Source organism: Biomphalaria glabrata, chromosome 9 (genome assembly GCF_947242115.1).
Source record: "Biomphalaria glabrata chromosome 9, xgBioGlab47.1, whole genome shotgun sequence".
NCBI classification, from domain to species: Eukaryota; Metazoa; Mollusca; class Gastropoda; family Planorbidae; genus Biomphalaria; species Biomphalaria glabrata.
In genome coordinates this window covers 46,696,748-46,717,977 of record NC_074719.1, presented here as the reverse complement: position 1 = coordinate 46,717,977, position 21,230 = coordinate 46,696,748, and the positions used below count along the sequence as shown (strand labels likewise).

The window sequence follows — 21,230 nt, the reverse complement described above, 5'->3', positions numbered from 1 at the left end:
ATATAAATATACGTTGGCAGTAGCTACATCTAATGCGAGTTTGGCAGTAGCTACATCTAATGTGATGTTGGCAGTAGCTACATCTCATGTGATTTTGGCACTAGCTACATCTCATGTGATGTTGGCACTAGCTACGTTTATGTGATGATGGCACTAGCTACGTTTATGTGATGTTGTTACTAGCTTCGATCTAATGATTTTGGCACTACCTACATGTAATGTGATGCTGTTACTAGCTATATGTAATGTCATGTTGTTACTAGCTACATTTAATGTGTAATGTGATGCTGGCACTACCTACATGTAATGTGATGTTGGTACTAGCTGTATCCTGGACCCGGCTCTATGTAGCATGGAAGTTGTCACCTGTTGATTTATGTGTTTGTATTCCTCCAAGTAAGTTTTTAAATAAATGCTCTAGGAAAAACTCATGATCTATTTCTAAATGTACACGGCTTCCTCAGACTCCGCTCTGGACCCGTGCTATTTTAGTCTGCTCCTTATGTCGGTCAGTCTGTCCGTCTGGATGTCTGTCCGTAACTGCCATAGGATAAACACTGACAGCATCAACTCTTAAGACAAAGACACTCTCGTTCTTTTTCCTCCTTCTCTCTCTCATTCCCCTCTCTCTCTCTCTCTCTGTCTCTTTTGAACGTAACGAACTTACTCGCCCTCCGATAGGTCCACCTGATCCGTTGACAGGCACCTGCGGGCCAATCCAACAATCCAAGTCACATCCGGGCTATCTCACCATTCGCCAGCGCTTCCGGCGACGCACAGCCCCCATGGGAGGCGGTCTTAGTGACGCGTCCATCTGTCTCAGCTCCGCACCAAACCACGCCCACCTTGTTAGTTCTTTACGCTTGTGCCTGGAAATCTTCTGCTGCTGGAGGAAATAACAGAAGAGGAGGAGGAGGAGGGGGGAATCGAGAGGGCTGGGGGAAAAAAAACGAAAAACAACATCGGCAGCAGAGGAAGAGAAGAACGGAGGTGAAAGAGAAAGCTTAAAACCGATCTGTTTGTTGCAAGGAGTTCTGCCTATGCGCGCGTGTGTGTGTTTTCGAACTGTTGGCCCGCTTGGATAGAGCCTACGTTCCCGCATTCAGTAGCGCCACAACGAGGAAAGTTCCAACTTTGAAGTTATGTGTTTTTCTGGGGATTGAGGACAAATACATTCTGGAGACACAAAATAAACACGCGAAATTCTGGAGATACTTTTTGGTGCTGTTCTTACTGGAGTAGTCCTCGAAAAAATTAATTCTTCGTTCATTGAGGCGTTCATTAGAGTAAGCTTTCACGGGAGGCAGTGTCTGACACAGCGTCTGTGCTGCGAGGTGTGTAGCCGCGTGACTCTGTGCTCAATAATTAACCTAGATCCTTATTAATTGGTTTAAGTTGTTGACAAACAAAGTAATATGAATCGATGAAAATGTTTAGGACACTAAGAGTTTTCTAATTCGTCGTTATAAGTTACTCAGACACAAGACAATCTCAAATTGGTCCTAGCTCTAAACTAATATTTGAGCGGCTACACTAAATCAATCTAATGAACAAAATATAAAAATTATCCAAACATGATTAAAATCGTTAATCGATACGCTTTTATTGATTAGATAGGCTTTTTTTTTCTCAAAGAATTTTAGCTGATTTAAACTTGTATAATTATATTTATCAACAAAACAATAAGTAACTAAATTGATCATTATCTTAATTATTATTCGGTAGAGCCTGCAATATATTAAGCTAAGCAATCGTTTTTACAACTTCACAAACACTCTTGAGATACTTCTAAACAGGTGAAAACCTCCGACTCCGATGCATTGTTCTTACATTTTTGGGAGGATTGTAAATGTCTTACCAACGTGACCACCAGACACGATAACAGCCGTAAGAAAAGGTTTCTGGTTGATCTAAAGTGGGGCTTAGGATTAAATGTGAGAAATACTTTGACAGCTTTTCTTTTTTAAATAAAAATTCTATCAGATGGTCTTAATTGATACTTATCAGTAAGCTAATGAATGCACGTCTATGGCTAAGTTTGTTTATGTCTGAGGTCTGTGCTCAGGATCCATGAGTTAGTCTATAGGTTTCGGTCTATGCCTAGGCAGGTCTATGTGTAGATCTAAGTGTTAAGGCCCAGTCTATATCGAAGTGAAGGTCCAGTCTATATCGAAGTGAAGGCCCAAGTTTAGGTCTTTGTTAATGTGGGTTACTTTTGCAGTTCTGTGAGTAGGTCTTTATGTAGCTCTATGCGAAGGTTTATGTGTGGGTCTATACAAAGGTCTATGCAAAGGTCTATACACAGATCTATGTAAAGGTCTATGCAAATATCTACGCGTAGATATCTCTCTAGGTCCAGTTGTTTCCTTATTGCTTCTGCCAATGAGGTTAAAAAGAAGAGTTGGTATTTTAGTCTTTCTGTTTATCGTTTCTTGGATATTTTGTACAGACTTGTTATAACATCTTCAGTGGGTGGAGGTAAAAACTGTCTGTATAGGTGTACACTGCCATACGCTTTCAAATAAATGGAATTAGATGCATTATATTTGTCAATTTTCTTGTATAACAAACCTGAGCCTAGCTAGCGCACGTTAGAAATTGATGTCATTACTATATTGAGCCTAGCTAGAAGTTAAAGTCAGTACTATATTGAGCCTAGCTAGAAGTTAAAGTCAGTACTATATTGAGCCAAAAAAAAAACAACAAAGATTTACTGCTGCAGGGGTAAACGACTGTATAGAAAATACGAAAAACATGCATATGTGTAACTAGAAGTTGAAGTCAGTACTATATTAAGCCTAGCTAGAAGCAAGCGTATGTTAAAATTGAAGTCAGAACTATATTGAGCCTAGCTAGAAGTTGAAGTCAGTACTATATTAAGCCTAGCTAGAAGCAAGCGTATGTTAAAATTGAAGTCAGAACTATATTGAGCCTAGCTAGAAGTTGAAGTCAGTACTATATTAAGCCTAGCTAGAAGCAAGCGTATGTTAAAATTGAAGTCAGAACTATATTGAGCCTAGCTAGAAATTGAAGTCAGTACTATATTTAGCCTAGCTAGAAGTTGAAGTCAGTACTATATTTAGCCTAGCTAGAAGTTGAAATCAGTACTATATTGAGCCTAGCTAGAAATTGAAGTCAGAACTATATTGAGCCTAGCTAGAAGTTGAAGTCAGAATTATATTAAGCCTAGCTAGAAATTGAAGTCAGAACTATATTGAGCCTAGCTAGAAGCAATCGTATGTTAAAATTGAAGTCAGAACTATATTGAGCCTAGCTAGAAATTGAAGTCAGTACTATATTGAGCCTAGATAGCGTATGTTAGAAATTGATGTCATTACTATATTGAGCCTAGCTAGAAATTGAAGTCATGACTATATTGAGCCTAGCAAGAGTGTGCTGTAAGTTTAAATTTGTAGGCTACCATAAAACGTAAGGCTTTATAAATGAGAAAGATGACTGTGTCTTCCTCCAAAATGTTGTAGACCTACCAATGATCTCTGAGAATAAAGACCTGACAACTTCTGACACGTTGAAATATCAATCATATCCTCTTTTGTTTCCTTAACAAAATCTCAATTTGTTACTTAAGTCCGTCTACTTGTCTGTCTACGCGTATGTCCACTTGTTTTGTCTTTCTTTTAACGCTATGCGGCTGAATATGTCACAGCGTCTTTGTCTGTTCGGGGTCATACATCTGTAAACATTCCTGTTTTGTTTTGTTTACGCTTAGACCAGAACAAGTGTTTCTAGAAGGATGAATCTGCAAGTCGTGGAGTAATAGATCAGACGCCATCAATGGTTATTAATATCTGAATTAAAAGTGTGTACTTAGATATAGTAAACAAAAATCCTATTTTATAAAATACAGACGTTACTTCAAAAACGAAGATGATTATATCCTACGCGTGTTCCCAAGTCAATCTAGTCATGCATGTTAATCCATGACTTAAGTTCTGCCAAGTCATTGGTTTTCCTGGCTGGCTCAGGCAACCCATTCCATGCTCTGATAGCACTAGGGAAGAAAGAGCATTTGTACAACTTTGTCCTAGCATATGGAACGAGGAATGTGCTTTTACCCGAGAGTTTTTTTTCTGAATATTTTATTGGGTTTTGTTTTTGTATTTGAAGATTAGGCCTATGGTTCAGTGTTTTATGTATAATTGTTACTTTACTTGAAAGTAAAGTCTTCTATGCTGAAGGGTTTCTAAATTTAGTGATTCTACTAAAGGTGTTACTCTAATCAACTGTGAATATTCGTTTGTTATGAATCTCACTGCTCTATTTTGTGTCTGTTCTAGTTTCTTAACCCTTAAAACTCGTGTGGTAATTTTAGCCTCTAAACATCAGAATTGTTATTCCATTTTGTGTACACTCATTGTAAAACAGCTCAGCACTTTAAGGGTTAATGGTTTCTTTATTGAACACATTTTTCGATTAAAAAACAAACAAACGTCACAATTGTTTTAACAGCCGGCGTGCTTTGGCGTCCAATATTACCCAGACCTATTGGGCTACCATACGCTAAGACACGGTTTGATCAACCAAAGTCATTTGTAATTTAAACTGTTTTTAATTTAATCAAAGCAATTTTTGTTTCCATCTTTGCCTTTTTGAGAAAAATTTAAACATTAAAGAGAAATAATGTTTTGACCTTTTAGTTTATAAATTAATCAAAGAAATAATGTCAAGTGATAAACAAACAAAAACTATTAAAAGTAAAACTATTTGACTTTACAGTTGGACTATATGACCACACGGTTAGACTATACTAACATACAGTTGCACTTATGATAACTTATCTTATAATACACAGATGTTACTTCAAAACAGAAAAGGATTGCGTCCTATGCATGACCCTAGGCCAATCTACTTATGCATGTTAACCAATGACTTAAATTCTACCTGGCTGACTCAGGGACTAAATGACTAATAAATTGGACTGTATGACTATACAATTGGACTAAATATTTTATAGAGCCGGCAGAAGGGGGGGGGGTATTATTTTATTTGTTTATTCATCTATCTAACTGAAATCCCCCAACTATTAAGTTAAGACTCAACAAGGGTGTCTAGACATTGTCCTTTAGAGTGCTTAAATTCAGTTACAAATGTGTGTTAGTAAAAAAAAAAAATATTTCCGTCACTCTTATGTTCTATGTGTTTCAGTGTCAAGGTGCTTATGCTATATGTGCTAAAACAATTTCATCCTTACATACTAAGAGAGCGCAGGAAATTGCGGATTGGATCTTAAACCTCTTCCATTCATTTGACTCAGATAGTTGTGCTCACGCAAACCAACCATTATTCCAACGATCAGTCCTCTTCCCCCTGGGCCCCAGGGGTCAGGTTCGGCGCTGGGCCCGGCGCCCAACACGTACACGACCCTGCTCTCGCCCGACATCCCCATGTCCCCGCGGGGAAGGCACATGGATTGCGTAGGTCCGCTGGGACACGACAGGCTGGACTGCGGTGGACTTGGCTACGGTCCAGAGAGGCCCGACTACGCGAGGCCCATGGGTGCCTCTGATCCCTTGGACCGCGTGCCGGACAGAATGGATTACGCGGAGCACGGACATATGCACCACATGGGCCACGACAGGTTCATAGAATGCAGCACGGGGGCCCCGCACGACAGGCTGGACCCTCACGACTTCGACAGTGCTGTAGGGGAAGACAGGCTTGGATGCGGGGGCCCCGATGCGAACATGAACACTATGAGCAAAATGGGCCCTCACCTGCGTCACTCGGGTCAGCTGATGGCAGACGACGACATCAAAGATGAGTACCAATTTTTAGGATATGGGCTAGTCCCAGGCAGAAGCTGCATTGACCACCACAGAGTGAGTATACCTTATCATTTCTTTACATTCCATTGTTTGATACCATGACAATCAAAACTATCCCATAATTTCTTGTTGTAAATTATCATGTTGTCAAGAGATTACTTAAAAAACGAAAACAGGATTTTAAAATGCATACAAAGTTAACAACACTATTGATTCACCAAGTCTTGTGTGTCAATATTAATAATTGTAATATTATTTAAAAGTTTGGTTTTCTTACTAGCTTAGACCCGTCTCATGAAACTGTTCTTTACGATATTTTTACTGCATTATTTGTTTAACTTCCAAATGAAAACTATATATCTATGTATGTATATCTATAACTATCTATCTACCTATCTATCGTGTATATCTATAACTATCTATCTACCTATCTATCTAACTATCTAGCGAGAAAAAGAGAGAGAGAGAGAGATATCTAGTTTTCTTTTTTTTTTACCGAGATAGCAAGTTAAATTCTTAAAGTCGATCAAGATTGAAAATTTCAAAAAAAAACAAAAAAAAAAAACTTTCTACCACGGGTCAAAGATGTAATTCAGGTCACAATATTTTTTTTTTCTTTTGTTAAATTAAAAAAAAAAACTATATATTAATTTAGTAAGAACAAAAAAAAAAGAATACAATAAAACTAAATATTTAAGAAAATAAATATTTTACTTGCTGCGAGAGTCTAAAGTCTGAAACTTTGATGTTAAGACTGAAATTTGTCTATACAAATTAATACAAACTTTTATTCTCTTTCACTATTTATCGTACACATTCTTTGAATTGTGGTACACACCAGGTGTACAGTATTATATTTCAAACTAATAATGGTCATATGAACATGTTGACTGAGCAAGTGTTTTTATTAGTTATTTTATTTAGAATCCAGGGGAATCTGTTTTTGATGGTTTTGTTGTATGTAACACAATCATGTGCAGGAAGTGACACAAGTCAAATAAATTAGATTTAAAGTTTACTTATATAAGTGTATTTTTTTTTCTTTTAGATGTTTTGTAAAACTTTATGTTAACTGTCTGGCATGTTTCGGGTGTTGCTACATATTCTGACATTCTAGCTTAAACCTCCCGTAGGACGACGTCGGATGGCAGCGGGCAGGGTTCTAGCACGGGAAGTTGGTGATCACCGAACGACAGTCCAGAGCGCATACCACATATCCAGGCAGCCATCCAACCGAGAGATCCAATCGATGATATTCAAATTAAATCAATGAATACATTTATTAAGGGTTGGGGGGGGGGGGGGGGGTACGTGAGTTGTACTTTCAGTTCCAAACTCTAAATATTCTAATTGTTTACATCAAGTCTTAGATTAGGTTCCATGGTAGTAAGTCAAAAAGTTAACAACTGTGCCACTAGCATTTGTACAAACAGGTGGACTTCAAACTACATGTAATAAGGACGACAGACTCAACAACATTGACAAGGGAATAGACTTAGAAACACACACATGAAGAATGTCGCATTTACAAAGCTTAAATCGACTTTCTCTGCCTGGGTGGAATCGTGTACACGTTATTTCTCCCACTTCCCCCTCTCGGGTCAAGTTGAAACTTTGCCCAATTATTTATTCATTGTCGATGACAACACATTATAAGTCGTTAACTAAGTTTTTGTTTTATATGGCAATGTAGGGTACTTAGGTGGAGATACGCTTTGTGTTGCGAATTGGGTCTTTGGCTAAAAATTTTAAAATATAGAATTTTTAGACTATAAAACCTTCTATTTTTTTATAAGTACTTCTATAGTTGAGTTGCTAAAGCATGGTCTTTCCAGCATGGAGGCTCGAGTCCCCGGACTCGGGCAATTTAAAAAAAAAGGATTTTGATAAAGCAGCAAAGAAACATTCTTCCCGATACCCCCCTCCCCCTGAACTGGTCCACAAAAGTGATTGGACCACAGCGCAATGAGTATTCTAAAGCATGACATTGTGTTCAACAAAAAAAAAAATGTATCCAATCTCACAAATTTAGTATTTTTAGTCTACATCTATTAAAAATTAATTACGTGATTGACTCAAAATAATTAATGCTATTTCACTCAATATAAGCTTTAAAAAAAAAAAAAAGGAATTTTTAAAAATTTATTTATATTATTCTTGAAATGCAACATTATAAATAGTATAGCTATTGTGACGGGATTTACAATCGACTTTATGCTTTATGCTCCCTTTCTTTTATGTAGTTTGGGTTATTGTAATTTGAATATATCTGCTTTAGATTCACGGTGAATTAAACACCATTTGATATTAGACTACAGGCGAAGCCATTTTTATGCAAATATTTATATATACCTATACTAGTCTATTGGACCGTTTGGGCACCATGCAAGACTCGTCGACCGTCTTTCTCCATTCCTGTCTTTTGCCTTAGAAAATATTTCAATGACAGGCCCGTCCATTATTTTATGTTGTCCTCCCATCGCTTTCTCTGTCTATTCTTATTTTTCCTGGTACTGTCCACTGAAGGAAGGTCTTTGCGAGCCCCGAAGATCTTGTAATATGACCATAGATTTTAAGCTTGCGTTTTTTTTTTTACGATAGTTAACAGGTCATCATTGTGTCCAATCGCTGCAGTAACGCTGTCTCTGATCTCTTGGTTTGTGATGCGGTCTTTGAATGTGATACCTAGGATCCTTCTGCAGCATCTCAATTCCATTGCTAGAATCCTAGCAATGCAAATATTTATGCACTGCTAAATCTTCGACAAATACTTTTATAAGTAAAGTCCTGATATACGTTTCATTGCTGCATTACTTCTTGTCTGGCCTTGAACTGCTATAGTCACCGAGGCCCGGAGTTCAAACCACGATTCTCAACACACACCCCTCTCCCGTTACGTCTTATAAGAGGGTAAAAAAGCTATTCTTGTTACAATATATATCAGCTTCAAAAAGAGAATATAAACCTATGGTTTACATTGTACTAATAAAACAAAAACGAAGAATATAAAATACACAAGTTCTAGCGGCGTGTAACCGAGTGAAATATAGAGAAGCATAAACATTGCAGCATTTTCATTTCTCAATTTCGCTCTCATAGTTGATTGTCCAAAGAGTTTTCAACGCCGACTATCAAACTGCAGGACTCAAAGTTAGCTGGGCCGCATTGTCGGATAAGCTTGCAATAAAGATGTATTCAAAAATTACCAACCTTTCCAAAGATCGCAATTTTAGAAGATTTAATTACACTTGCATCTAAAATAAGTAATAGCACAATGAAAAAGACGTAATCTATGAAGGGGTATATGACATGCTAAAATGCTATGTGACGCTGTATAGAACCACATTTATATATTTAGTGTGACATATGGTGAGAAAAATGCTGAACAGTTTTCCTGCTCCACAACCCACTTCATTTCACCATTAGTTTAAAATATGTATCCTATACATGTGTTTTTAAAAATATTCAAACACGTTTATTGATCTTCAACAAATCTACGTAGGCATACATTTCTGCCCCCTCTACCAAACCTTGAAGGTACACACACCTTTTGAAAATTGAATGATAAAGTGTGAATCTAAAATTTAATGCTACTCTGCGCCGTAATAGACCCTTATCTTATCTTATATAATACAGACGTTACTTCAAAAAAGAAGATGATTACGTCCTACGCGTCATGCATTTAGTCATGCATATTAACCAATGACTTAAATTCGGCCAAGTCACTGGTTTTCCTGGCTAGCTCAGGCAACCCATTCCATGCTCTAATAGCACTAGGGAAGAAGGAGCATTAGTACCACACACAATGTACACCCCTGGATCGAGTCCAGCAATAGAGTTTTAAAAAAATAAAATATTTCTTTTCTCCAGTGACCTAAGGCTTGATTTTTAAAGGACGTACCTCCCTACAGTGGGCGTAAGTATACCAATAATGCTTAAATAAAATGACGCGTTCCAGAAACATGACGAATCAATAACATAACGCGTTCCATAAACATGACGTATCAATAACATAACGCGTTCCAGAAACATGACGTATCAATAACATAACGCGTTACATAAACATGACGTATCAATAACATAACGCGTACCAGTAACAATACGTATCAATAACATAACGCGTACCAGTAACATGACGTATCAATAACGTAACGCGTACCACTAGCATGACGTATCAATAACACGACGCAATAATAACATAACGCGTTCCAGAAACATGACGTTCAATAACATGACGTGTTCAATAACATAACTCGTATAAGTAACATGACGTATCAATTACATGACGCGTAGAGATAAATGACATAACCTGCCCAGTATGCAGCCGAACATTTCGGGCTCACATAGGTCTCATCAGCCACATGAGGAGGCATAAAACCCCAGTGCAAAGCCCTCAGCCCCCTGGATGACAAAGTGGTCATCATCGAACCACTATGGACGAACTATACATGACGCGTATAGATAAAATAACAATACTAACATGACGCGTACGAGTAGCAGGACGTATCGATATCGTATCATGTTCTTATAGCACAGCCCGCGATGCGCATTACATAGTTTCAATCTTTATGTTTGTTGAGACCACCGAAGACTATTATATTTCTGACCTCAAAAGACCTGCTTTAATCATTTAGCCAATTATACGTGTAAGTGACGTAGACAAAATGTTATATCATTCTACTGACATCTCCCTCAAAAGTCTCGTGTCTATGTAGTCTATCCGAATGTAATGTAGTCCGAGATCTTATTCCGTTGGTTTTATATTTCTTTGACATAATAGTTCCGAGTGACGCCTGGGGCACATTTAGGTGGTCACTAATTGACTATATCCAACGCGAAACAAAACAAAAAAAGTGGAATTCCTCGATTTTGTTAATAGTATAAATGTTTTTTTTTTGTTTTTTTTAAATTCTAGAGTGTTCTGACCTACAAGAGCTACAAACTGCTAAGTTACTTCAGTCTATTTTAAAAGTTTAGTTTACAAAAATTTAATTTTTATGTTGTTTTTATAAGTACAGTGGAGTATTTATAGATTGGAATTCAAGCCAATCGTAAATCGTAACAGTCTGTATTGACTTGGCAGAATTTAGGTCATTGGTTAATATGCATGACTAAATGCATGACGCGTAGGACGTAATTCTTTTCTTTTATGAGGTAACGTCTGTATTGTATAAGATAAGATATAAATATATCATTTAAAAACGTAATTACAGGATTTAAGAGATTGGTGGGTACAGGTCGCTAATATGAAATGTGCGAATCTTTCCCAAGAGAATAGCGCCCCTTTATTTGAAAGCTTTATTGTACTTTATACATTATTTTGCTCACAAATATACAAATAAACATTTAAAAACCACGCACACACACACACCGGTACGGCGTACCGGCACCTTTTTTTTAATGTGGGGAAACATTATTACTTTTATTGTATTTTAACGTATATTATTAATTTTCAGTAGGTAAAAGTTAGGCAATCAATCATTGAGTACCGGCACCTATAAATATATATATATATATAATTGAATCCATTAATTTAAATACACAGCTTCCACTATTTCATAATCTTGTCAGATCTTATATTATCTCGTCAGAGTTAACTTATAAATTACACAGCTTCCTATAAAGAAAAATAATTTAATTCTAAGCTGTACACACACTTATTCATGTGTTAATCAACTCCTTAAGTCTCGTCTACTAAAGGTCAGGGTTGTCCAGGCTGATTCAGACAAACCGTGTCATGCCTAAAACAGCGCTTGGTAAGAAAAAAAACTACTTCATTGACTTTGTCCGAGCATTAGTTACAAGACATTATAGTTTTATCTCTTAAGTCTTTCTGGGTAATTTATTAGGTAATGTTTTAGTATTTTGTAAGTTATGGTTCAGTGTTTTCTGTATTATTACAACTATGCTTTTGAAAATTTCTGTTCCGTCAAGACAGTGTCTTGACACAAAGTTGTTTCAGCAAGTGTGAAGTGTCGCTTTACTTTTGTGTAGTTAATAGTAATAATAGTAATATTAATTTAAATTACAGAGCGCTGTTGAGAAACAAAATGTAGGCTCATGGCGCTGTGATAACATAACAAACATAAACACGAGAGCTAAAATGACACAAACTAATCTAATCGAGTTGATTCGAGACTATTCTCTCAGTAAAAGACGGAAGAAAACTCTTGTTCAACTGTCCATCAATGAACAGAAAGAAATTTATTTATATATATATATATTTTTTTTTTTGCTGTTTCATTTTTCTAAGAGTCAAATCTCAGAAATAAATAGATAAATTAAAAAAAAAAAAAAGGCTTGTCTTTAGACTCACAGATTAATGAGGAGTCCAGTATTACGCGTGGCTACGCAGCCCCATCTGGGACCTACATATAACATGGAAATGATGTGGTTCAACGACTAGAATCAGCAAATGATAATATCTATATTATGCCGAACGAAATTTTTAAAAGATTGTTCGTTTTACATAACAGTTCCTCATCACTTAATAAATAAAGCGGCAAGTTGGCGGAAGTCCATTGATACTCAAATAGTATTCCAACTAAGATCAATGGTTTAGTATTGATTTTGTAGTGCCTCGTGTGCAGTACAAGTCTGTGTGACTTTGTCTCTATAAAGCGGAATAGAACATATTTGCAATTAACTGGAGATTCTCATCCTAAAGTGTATTCACAGAGTAATCTGCTCTTCGTTTACTAACTCGGTTTTTGATTTGATTCTACGGTGCATTAAAATTATACAAACAAACAAAATACATATTTTAAAAATGTACAGGATTTTAAAACTCTATAATATATTTCTTCTAAGTTACCCCTAACTGACTGACACATTCATTGATCATGAGATCTTAAGCTGCCGTACTTATCCGCATCAAATATCGTACACAGGTTCCTTTTACCTCCAAGGTGCTCACGAAGAATGGTTTTTGATAGATTCACAACCTTGGGGCCGATATCCACGAAACACCGCAAGCACTTATCAAACCTTCATATTTTATTTTCGGAATTTCCACAAAAGGCCGAAGTCTACATAGAAAGCATACAAAAATTCACAAAAAAATTTTTTTTTTACCTAAGTCTAGTTATTTTTAATGCTTTACGTCATTTCCACTTCCTTTTAGAAGCGGTCTAAATAAAAAACAAAATCAATCATATTAGCATTAATAAGACAGATCTAGAGTCTTTTTTTTTCTTTTTCGTGAGAAGGAAAGAAACAGAGAGAGAAAGTAATGAAACTTTGTAACACTGTTAACCCCCCCCCCCCACACACACACACACACACAAAACACGATAACAACTAATTCTAATGGCATTGAAAAGAGAAATCTAGATTTTTGTGTCATTTCGCTACATTCAAAAAGCGGTGCAATAAAATCTTATCTTATCTTATATAATACAGACGTTACTTCAAAAAAAAGAAGATGATTACGTCCTACGCGTCATGCATTCAGTCATGCATATTAACCTATGACCAAAAATTCTGCCAAGTCACTGGTTTTCCTGGCTAGCCCAGGCAACCCATTCCATGCAGTAATAGCGCTAGGAAAGAAGGAGCATTTGTACAAATTTGTCCTAGCATATGGGCCGCGGAATGTGCCTTTATCTCTGTGTCTTTCAGAGTAACTGTATAATAAAACCAAATTGATATTTCTTTTTTATTTAGAGAACAAAACACCAAGAGAAATGTAGAAAGGGGGAACGGGAATGTGTACGAAGGGCTAAATTTTAGTTGGTGGCGAGGGTGGCAAGAGTGACAAGTCAAAGTGCTACTAAAATTAACGGGCCCAAAATTTGAACATTTGATTGTAAGAGATACACTAATTCACGGACAAAAAAAAAAAGTATTTAAAGTTTATCGTTAAAATGAGACACGTTTATTTAAAAAAAAAAATATATATATATATATTGTGATGTTGCTTGTTCAGGCTGTCTTGAGATCAATTATGGATGACAGTTGAATTTCAACCAATTACTCTGCAAGCGTTTGGGTGTTATTGTTCGGGTGTATTCCGTGTAGTTGATCAACAATCCAGACAAAACAAACACATCGGTTTTAACTAGTAAAGAGATGTAGTCAACGCTGATGAACAACTTCACATATATTTATTCTAATAAAAGGCCACAGTAGACGTCTCTGTCACTAAACACGTCGTTACCCTGGAGTATTCTATCGCTAACCGATTTTCCGGTCTCTAACCCAACATATCCCAAACGTCACTAGTCCCGTTCAATATGCGTCTTCTATGGTGCGTCTCTAAATAACTAAACTATAAATAAGGTGTCTAACAATATATATATAGATCTCTATATAGATATAGATAGGCCTATATAAATAAAATTATAAACATTATAAAACCTGTGAACAAATCAACTGGTGTAGCCGTGTACTGCTAGTGTATAATAAATACATTGATACTTCAGTATTCTGTACTGAGGATACAAAAAAAAAAAGAAAGTTGCTATTTGTGGATCTGCCTGCATTGTATGAAAATCTCCAATAGATAAAATAAAGTTGAATATTGCACAAAGACTGTATATTTCACAACAAACACTTGATTGATGTTGGATGCAATAATATCTTCTTTAAATATCCTTCTTATTTCCTTTCGCAGCGCCCAATGCCGGCCCTAACTTCCGCAGAGCCCGAGGTACCAGGGTTCTGCGCAGGATGCGGCGGCCGGATACTGGACCGGTATTATTTACACGCTGTAGAGAAGCAGTGGCACACGCACTGTCTGACATGCAGCGACTGTCACTTCCGGTTGGACTCAGAACTGACCTGTTTCGCACGGGACGGGAATATATACTGTAAAACGGATTACTATAGGTGAGTACAACTTGACCTCTCTCTCTCTCTCTCTCTCACACACACACACACACACACACACATGCGTATTCATATACAAACTTACATTTTGGTCCAATCGGCGCAAAGTGAGACAAACTTTCTCCATAGAGGTCGGTCATAAAAGACCTACACAGCATATTCACGGTAGGTGCGCACGGAGTTTAGGCCTTTTAAGGCGCCATGTTTGATGTGGACGACCCCTGTTTTCGCTTTCCTCTTTTCGGTTCCCAAACTCATATACTTGTTATGGAGTGTGTAGGTGTGTGCGTTTCCATGGTGACGGTGGGAAGAGGTTCGCGATTGGCTGTGAATGATGCAACATTATCGTCCTTTGGTGCTAGTTAAGGGGAGACAACTCTAGAAGTAAGACGGAAAGATTATGTTATTGTAGTGAGTTAGATTTTGTTAAGAAATATTATTACTAAACTCTACTACAGTTATTTTATCTCATGTCAACTTGATTTTGTTTATATTACATATAAAGTGTTATCTAGTTTGTTCACAAATGGAAGTTATTAAAGTTATTTGAAGTTTTATTAGTTAACGTACATAACAGTTTAGTTGTCTACCAGCAGTTTGGTGCTACAAGTCAACGAACGGTAACAACAATACTGGTGTATTTGAATTTATCGATGGTCCCGGGTTCAAACCCTGCCCGCTCCCATCCCCCGTCGTCCTGCGGGAGGTTTGGGTAAACTATCTTTCACTCTGGAGGAACATCCGAAACATGTAAAACATTTTCAAAACATGTGCAGGCATACACAGTCTCAAAGGGCATCAATAGATGCTAAAAATGTTTTTTAAAATAGAAAGTAAAGCCAAAGTTCAACAAAAATTTTCTATTTTAAATAATTTTGAAGAAGCCAATCCTCTAACCTTTATTTTCTTTAGGCAACCTTATATCACCCACACATTTCTCTTAATCACTTTCTCTTCTTATTTAATGGGTTTTTTTTTTTTTTTGCTCCCTCGATTTATTCCTGAAATAATGATCTTAAAAACTCGAAACTTAAAGAGGAGATTTCTGTGTTTAAAAACTTATCTTGCTGGTCCCCGCTATAAAACTTAACACCTACATAAAAGTGAGAACGAAAATTTGGGGGGGGGGGGGAGAGAGAGAATTGAAGATCACGGAATATAATTGTTTCAATAAACTATTAAACACAAACTATTAAAATCCACAATGTGATTGAAGGATCAGTCTAGATCTCTGGAGGATAACTTTTTGCGGCCTGTTGATGTGCCATGTAGGACCGGGGCCTTGGTTTGTTCAGTTAGATGAGCTGGGTAATCTGTGAGCGAGAATTCAATACGAACGCTGTGACCTATTCCGACCTCGCCCGTTGCCGTAAAGGTCAACTTAAACAATTATATTGATGACGAGTCGTTCAATGAACTGGAGGATTGGGGGAAGAAGTGGCGAGGTGAGAAAAGGGGGGGGGGGTGGTGGAGGGCATAAAATCATGGAAATTGTTGATACCAATTTTTTTTTTTTTGGGGGGGGGGAGGAAGAGGTGATCATGAAGAAAAAAATGATGTCGAAATTTAAGAAGAAAAAAAAAGAAGTCTGTAATGTAAACACAGCCCCACCTCTCCCTCCCCCATCCTACAAGGCAATGTTGCAACACCAGGCAATATGTATGCGAATAGAGTTTTTTTTTTGGTGTGTATGTTTGCGATTAGCCAACAATGAGAGGGTCTGTAAAGATATCTCCATGAAAGCTTTAGCTCTTTGGTTGTCTTAATTGATTTTTTTTTGTCAATGTCAGTTAATTAGAGCATGTGTTTGTTTTAGTTTTGTCTCCTGTGTGGATCTAACACCCCGTCAAACAATAGTTGATAACAGTCTTGGTGACCTTGTAGTGAAGTAGTCACACACACACACATCTACCATGAAAATTATGCTTAAAAAAGTGCAAAAAAAAAAAAACAATCTTTAAACTTAAACAGTACCTGCGAGTCATTACTTCATTTCTTTAAAAAATGTACTGCATAAGATTAAAACTACACAATGAAAGGATCGTTAGCATCATACTCTTTGCACTAAACAAAGAAATATGTATTAAAATAGGTAGCAGGGTAAAAGAAAAAAAGCCGAAATTTCTTGATAGAACTTACATATTATGATATTTGCATTAATTTGGTAACTTTTTTTTTCAGGGCGTGCACAGTTCCATTTCTGTGTTAACTTTTTGGTGTTGACTTTTATGAATAAAAACCAAAATGTGAAATATAAATAAAACAGGCTAACTTAAATGATAAATAATCAAAGGTAAATTACGTAATGATCTTTGCAGTGGAATCATATCAGTAGGACATCAGTCAGACATCCGTTCTAAAAGCTACACCACTAATAAATGGAACATTATTTACAATGGTTTATCAAAGTTGCAGATTAGATGAAAACAATATATTAGTACAAATTACTGTGAAACAATGTTCATATTTAACCATTGGAATAAAGATTATTCTCAAAAATAATTTTTTTAAAAGTTTAATGCACCAAGCGCTGTGATATAATGTGAACAATAAAATATTTAAAAGAAAAGTTTTTTTGAGGAATGTTACTTTCTTATCTTATCTTATATAATACAGACGTTACTTCAAAAAAGAAGATGATTACGTCCTACGCGTCAAGCATTTCGTCATGCATATTAACCAATGACTTAAATTCAGCCAAGTCACTGGTTTTCCTGGCTAGCTCAGGCAACCCATTCCATGCTCTAATAGCACTAGGGAAGAAGGAGTATTTGTACAAATTTGTCCTAGCATATGGGACGAGGAATGCGCCTTTATCTTTGTGTCTTTCAGAGTATTTTATTACATTTTGTTTTTGTACTTGAAGATTATGGTTCAGTGTTTTAGGTATGATTGCTACTTTACTTTTGAGCCTTCTGTCCTGAAGGCTTTGTAAATTTAGTGATTTTCCTATAAGGTGTTACTCTAGTCAAATGTGAATATTCGTTTGTTATGAATCTCACTGCTCTATTTTGTGTCTGTCCCAGTTTCTTATTGTTTTCTTGAGTTGAGGGGGTCCCAAACGGAGGATGCATATTCTATTAGTGGCCTAACCAAGGTTAAGTACTTTCTATTAGACGCCCAGAAGTATTAGCTAAAAAAATAGGGTTTCGGAGGTGTACTAGAACTATAGTATTTTCTTTAAAAAAAAGAATCGAGAAAAGATTTTATAGTTAGGAAATTCGAAAGATTTATTTCTAGAATCGCAGACATAAACTTTGAATAAAACAAAAGTTAATCACTTTAAACTATCTTAAAAGGTGGAGAAGAAGTTATCTGTCCCTGTCAAACAGTTCGTTTTGCTAGTCCGAGACTTTCGTTTTGAAATTAAATGTTGCATTGAATCCCACAACCTGGATAGAGTGACATAGTGATCTACAAATTATTCACAAGTAGATGAACTTGTATTGATAAAGGAACTCTGACCTGCTTTAGATATTAACTTAAATTGTATGCACATTGACTCATACACTAATCCTAAAGTGTATTTCAAGCTAAACAATTTAGTTCCGATGTGCTTTTTAAAATAATGTTTACATTTCAAATACATTTTTAAAACTTCCATTACCATTATATTTGGCTTATTCACTGTCAAGATAATGTATTCTCGAAAATTTCAGTATTTATATAGTTGATATTTGTTAGTAAAATATGATGGTCGATGGTCAATATTTAAAATAAATTACATTTTTTTTTAACTTTTTTTCCCCTGATAAGTAAAAGCAGTAATATAGTTTTAAAAGTTTTTTTTAGTTTAACTCGCTGAAGTTTAAAAACTATTCTTTTGGTCAACATCATTCATTCCTGTATTTATACTGTCGATCCCCCCACCCCGATACCAATGTCACACAGACCAACTGGATGCCCAATACTGCAATCAAACATTTGATTAATGTGTCTATGTTGGTGTAACGCCCTAACCAACGACCAGTGACCACATGACAAACTCGTTAACTGTGGGCCACAGATATAGATAACCTACACATCATCTATAATAGTCTCAAGTCAAGTCTGTTTATATTGTTATTGTTGCGAATTCTAGAGCTGCCTACAAGTTTGTGTTTGTTTTGTTTTGTGTTCATCCCTTTGTTTGGACCAGGCTGCTAACACAGGAACCTTAACACAATGCCTAACATGCCCCCCACCCCTCCTATGTATGTAGCCCTTCGACTTAGAGATCATGAAGATCACACATAAGTAGGGGAAATAAGCACTAACAAACACACACACACACACACACACAAATCAAACTAGGCCTCCATTTCTTCTAGCCAAAACATTATTTTGAACTGAATTCCTTCTAAAAATTAATTTTAGATACAAGACTTACTTTGGTCTGGCGCCCCCACTTTTATGGCTTTGAAGTTTAATTTTCAATTGCATTACTGAAATGGTTTTTGTCCAGCACTTTTGCAAGAGAGATTCGAACCCATACTCACGTTGCTTAGGCTTAGAGTTTGTCCATCGTAACACGATGATGACCAATTTCATAGAACATTACACTCATAAGCTTTAATCTCTTTCAGTGTGAAAAAAAAAAGACAAAGAGGAGTTATTATATGATCCCTCTCCTGCCCCCAACAGTATTTATTTTTGTAGAGTTACATTTGCGATTCTCTGAGGTCTGTTCAACCGTTGACAATAGTTATCCTTAAAAAAAGAATGTAATAATATTTCCTTTGAAAACTATATTTAAAAATAAAGGTAAACTAAATTATTCTATAAATAAACTTTATATTAATCTTAAGGAAAATCACACAATACCTTGTAATTGTTAAGTTTGTACAAGCAAGAATAGATTTATGTTTCAAAGAATTGTTTCCCTTTCCATTACCTCGCGTCTGCTTCTCTCTGTCACTCCCCCCCCCCCCCATCTCTCTCTCTGACCACAATCCCACAATACGTGTCGAAGAGCAGGACTTGCCAGGAATGGCGGTTTCCATGGAGACCAAGAACTAATTGAGTGCCTTAAGATGACAAGCGAATCATTTCTCATTGGCCTGGTGATAACAGCTTGCTACTGCATTCCGGTCAGTTCATACCAAAGCTTAATTGGTCATTTGTTTAGTTTATAATTGGGGGGTTTCGGGTGCACGACTCCGTTGCCTATCCTGAACTGCTCGGGTACAATCTTCACAGTGTCTTGGTATGTTGATAATGTATGTACTGTACCATATGTATAACAAATGTGTGAACAATGCGTTAAAAAAAAACAACCTAGACCAACCTATTTCTGTATGATTCTACGCGGCTTATGCTACAAGAGAGTAGATATGAATGCTCTCAGATAAAACTTATTTTAAAAAAACTCATATCTTATCCTATATAATACAGACGTTACTTCAAAAAGGAAGATGATTACGTCCTACGCGTCAGTCATGCATCTAGTCATGCATGTTAACCAAGTCGTTGGTTTTCCTGGCTGACTCAGGCAACCCATTCCATGCTCTATTAGGGCTAGGGAAGAAAAAGCATTTGTACACATTTGTCCTAGCATATGATATGTCAATTTCTTTGTCCTCTTTGTGTCTTTCTGAGTATTATCTTATATTATGTTTTCGTATTTGAAGATTATGGTTCAGTGCTTTATGAATAATTGCTACTTTACTTTTGCAAAAAAAAAATAGTGAACACATTTTTGTAGCATATGTACACAGTGTGATGAAACAACAATAGTGAAATTCTGACAGTAGTGAGGAATCAGAAAAAAAATGCCAAAAATATCGTATAATAAATAGGTTCCTCCTTCGTGATCAAAGGTGAGCTCAATCTACTACGAACTTGTTATATGAATGTAGAGTCGAATCTTCTCTTTACAAAGCCGAAGACATTCAAGGCATGGGTAGCTGGAGAGTCTTCCATTTCCTCTTTACTTTTGAAAGCCGAGCTTCGTCTTTGCATCAGACTTCTTTGCCTCGTTCTCAGAAATAACAACACAGCTCCTCGCTATAAAGATGGGCCGTAAGCTAGTTTTCTCAGTCAAGGGTTTTAACTCCACGTTACCTGATGGAGCAAGGCGCGGTGGCTGAGCGGTAAAGCGCTTGGCTTCCGAACCGGTGGGTCCTGGGTTCGAATTCTCGGATTTTTAATTTTGAGATCTTTGGGCGCCTCTGAGTCCACTCAGCTCTAAATGGGTACTTGACATTAGTTGGGGAAAAGTAAAGGCGGCTGGTCGTTGTGCTGGCCACATGACACCCTCGTTAACCGTAGGCCACAGAAACAGTGGACCTTTACATCATCTGCCCTATAGACCACAAGGTCTGAAAGGGGAACTTTTAACTTAACCTGATGGAGCACTTGGAGGGATATATCTCTTATGGACAGTGTTGGCCTCCTGCAGTCGTAGAGCGACTTTGATTAATCTCGAACACTTGTTCATGCGACCGTCCACATTGCATATCATAGTTTATTTTTTCTTATATCTCAATATATTGGACAGTCAAACTCGGTGAGTTCATCTTTGTGTCTTGTAAAGTTATGCGTCAGAAAGTGAAACTTCACGAGAATGACGAGGGCTTTCATTTTATGATGCGTATTACTCATCTTTTTCGTTCTCATGTGTGTGCTGAAGGGTTC

At 36.7% G+C, this 21,230-nt stretch overlaps 1 protein-coding gene across 3 annotated transcripts in view; it reads left to right on the top strand.

Annotated features, from left to right (window-relative positions):
- The first annotated feature begins 967 nt into the window (after positions 1-967).
- The window catches only part of LOC106071803 (LIM/homeobox protein Lhx9-like), a 102,928-nt gene continuing 82,665 nt past the window's right edge, over positions 968-21,230 (top strand). Inside the window, exons 1-3 of one of the 3 annotated variants that reach the window (XM_056040775.1) lie at positions 968-1,286; positions 5,167-5,840; positions 14,401-14,615. In XM_056040775.1, the coding sequence (XP_055896750.1) occupies positions 5,406-5,840; positions 14,401-14,615 (650 nt within the window). In that variant the 5' untranslated portion in view covers positions 968-1,286; positions 5,167-5,405. Of the gene's footprint in view, positions 1,335-5,166; positions 5,841-14,400; positions 14,616-21,230 lie in introns of all 3 variants that reach the window. The other 2 variants (XM_013231989.2, XM_056040774.1) reach the window with 2 other exon arrangements.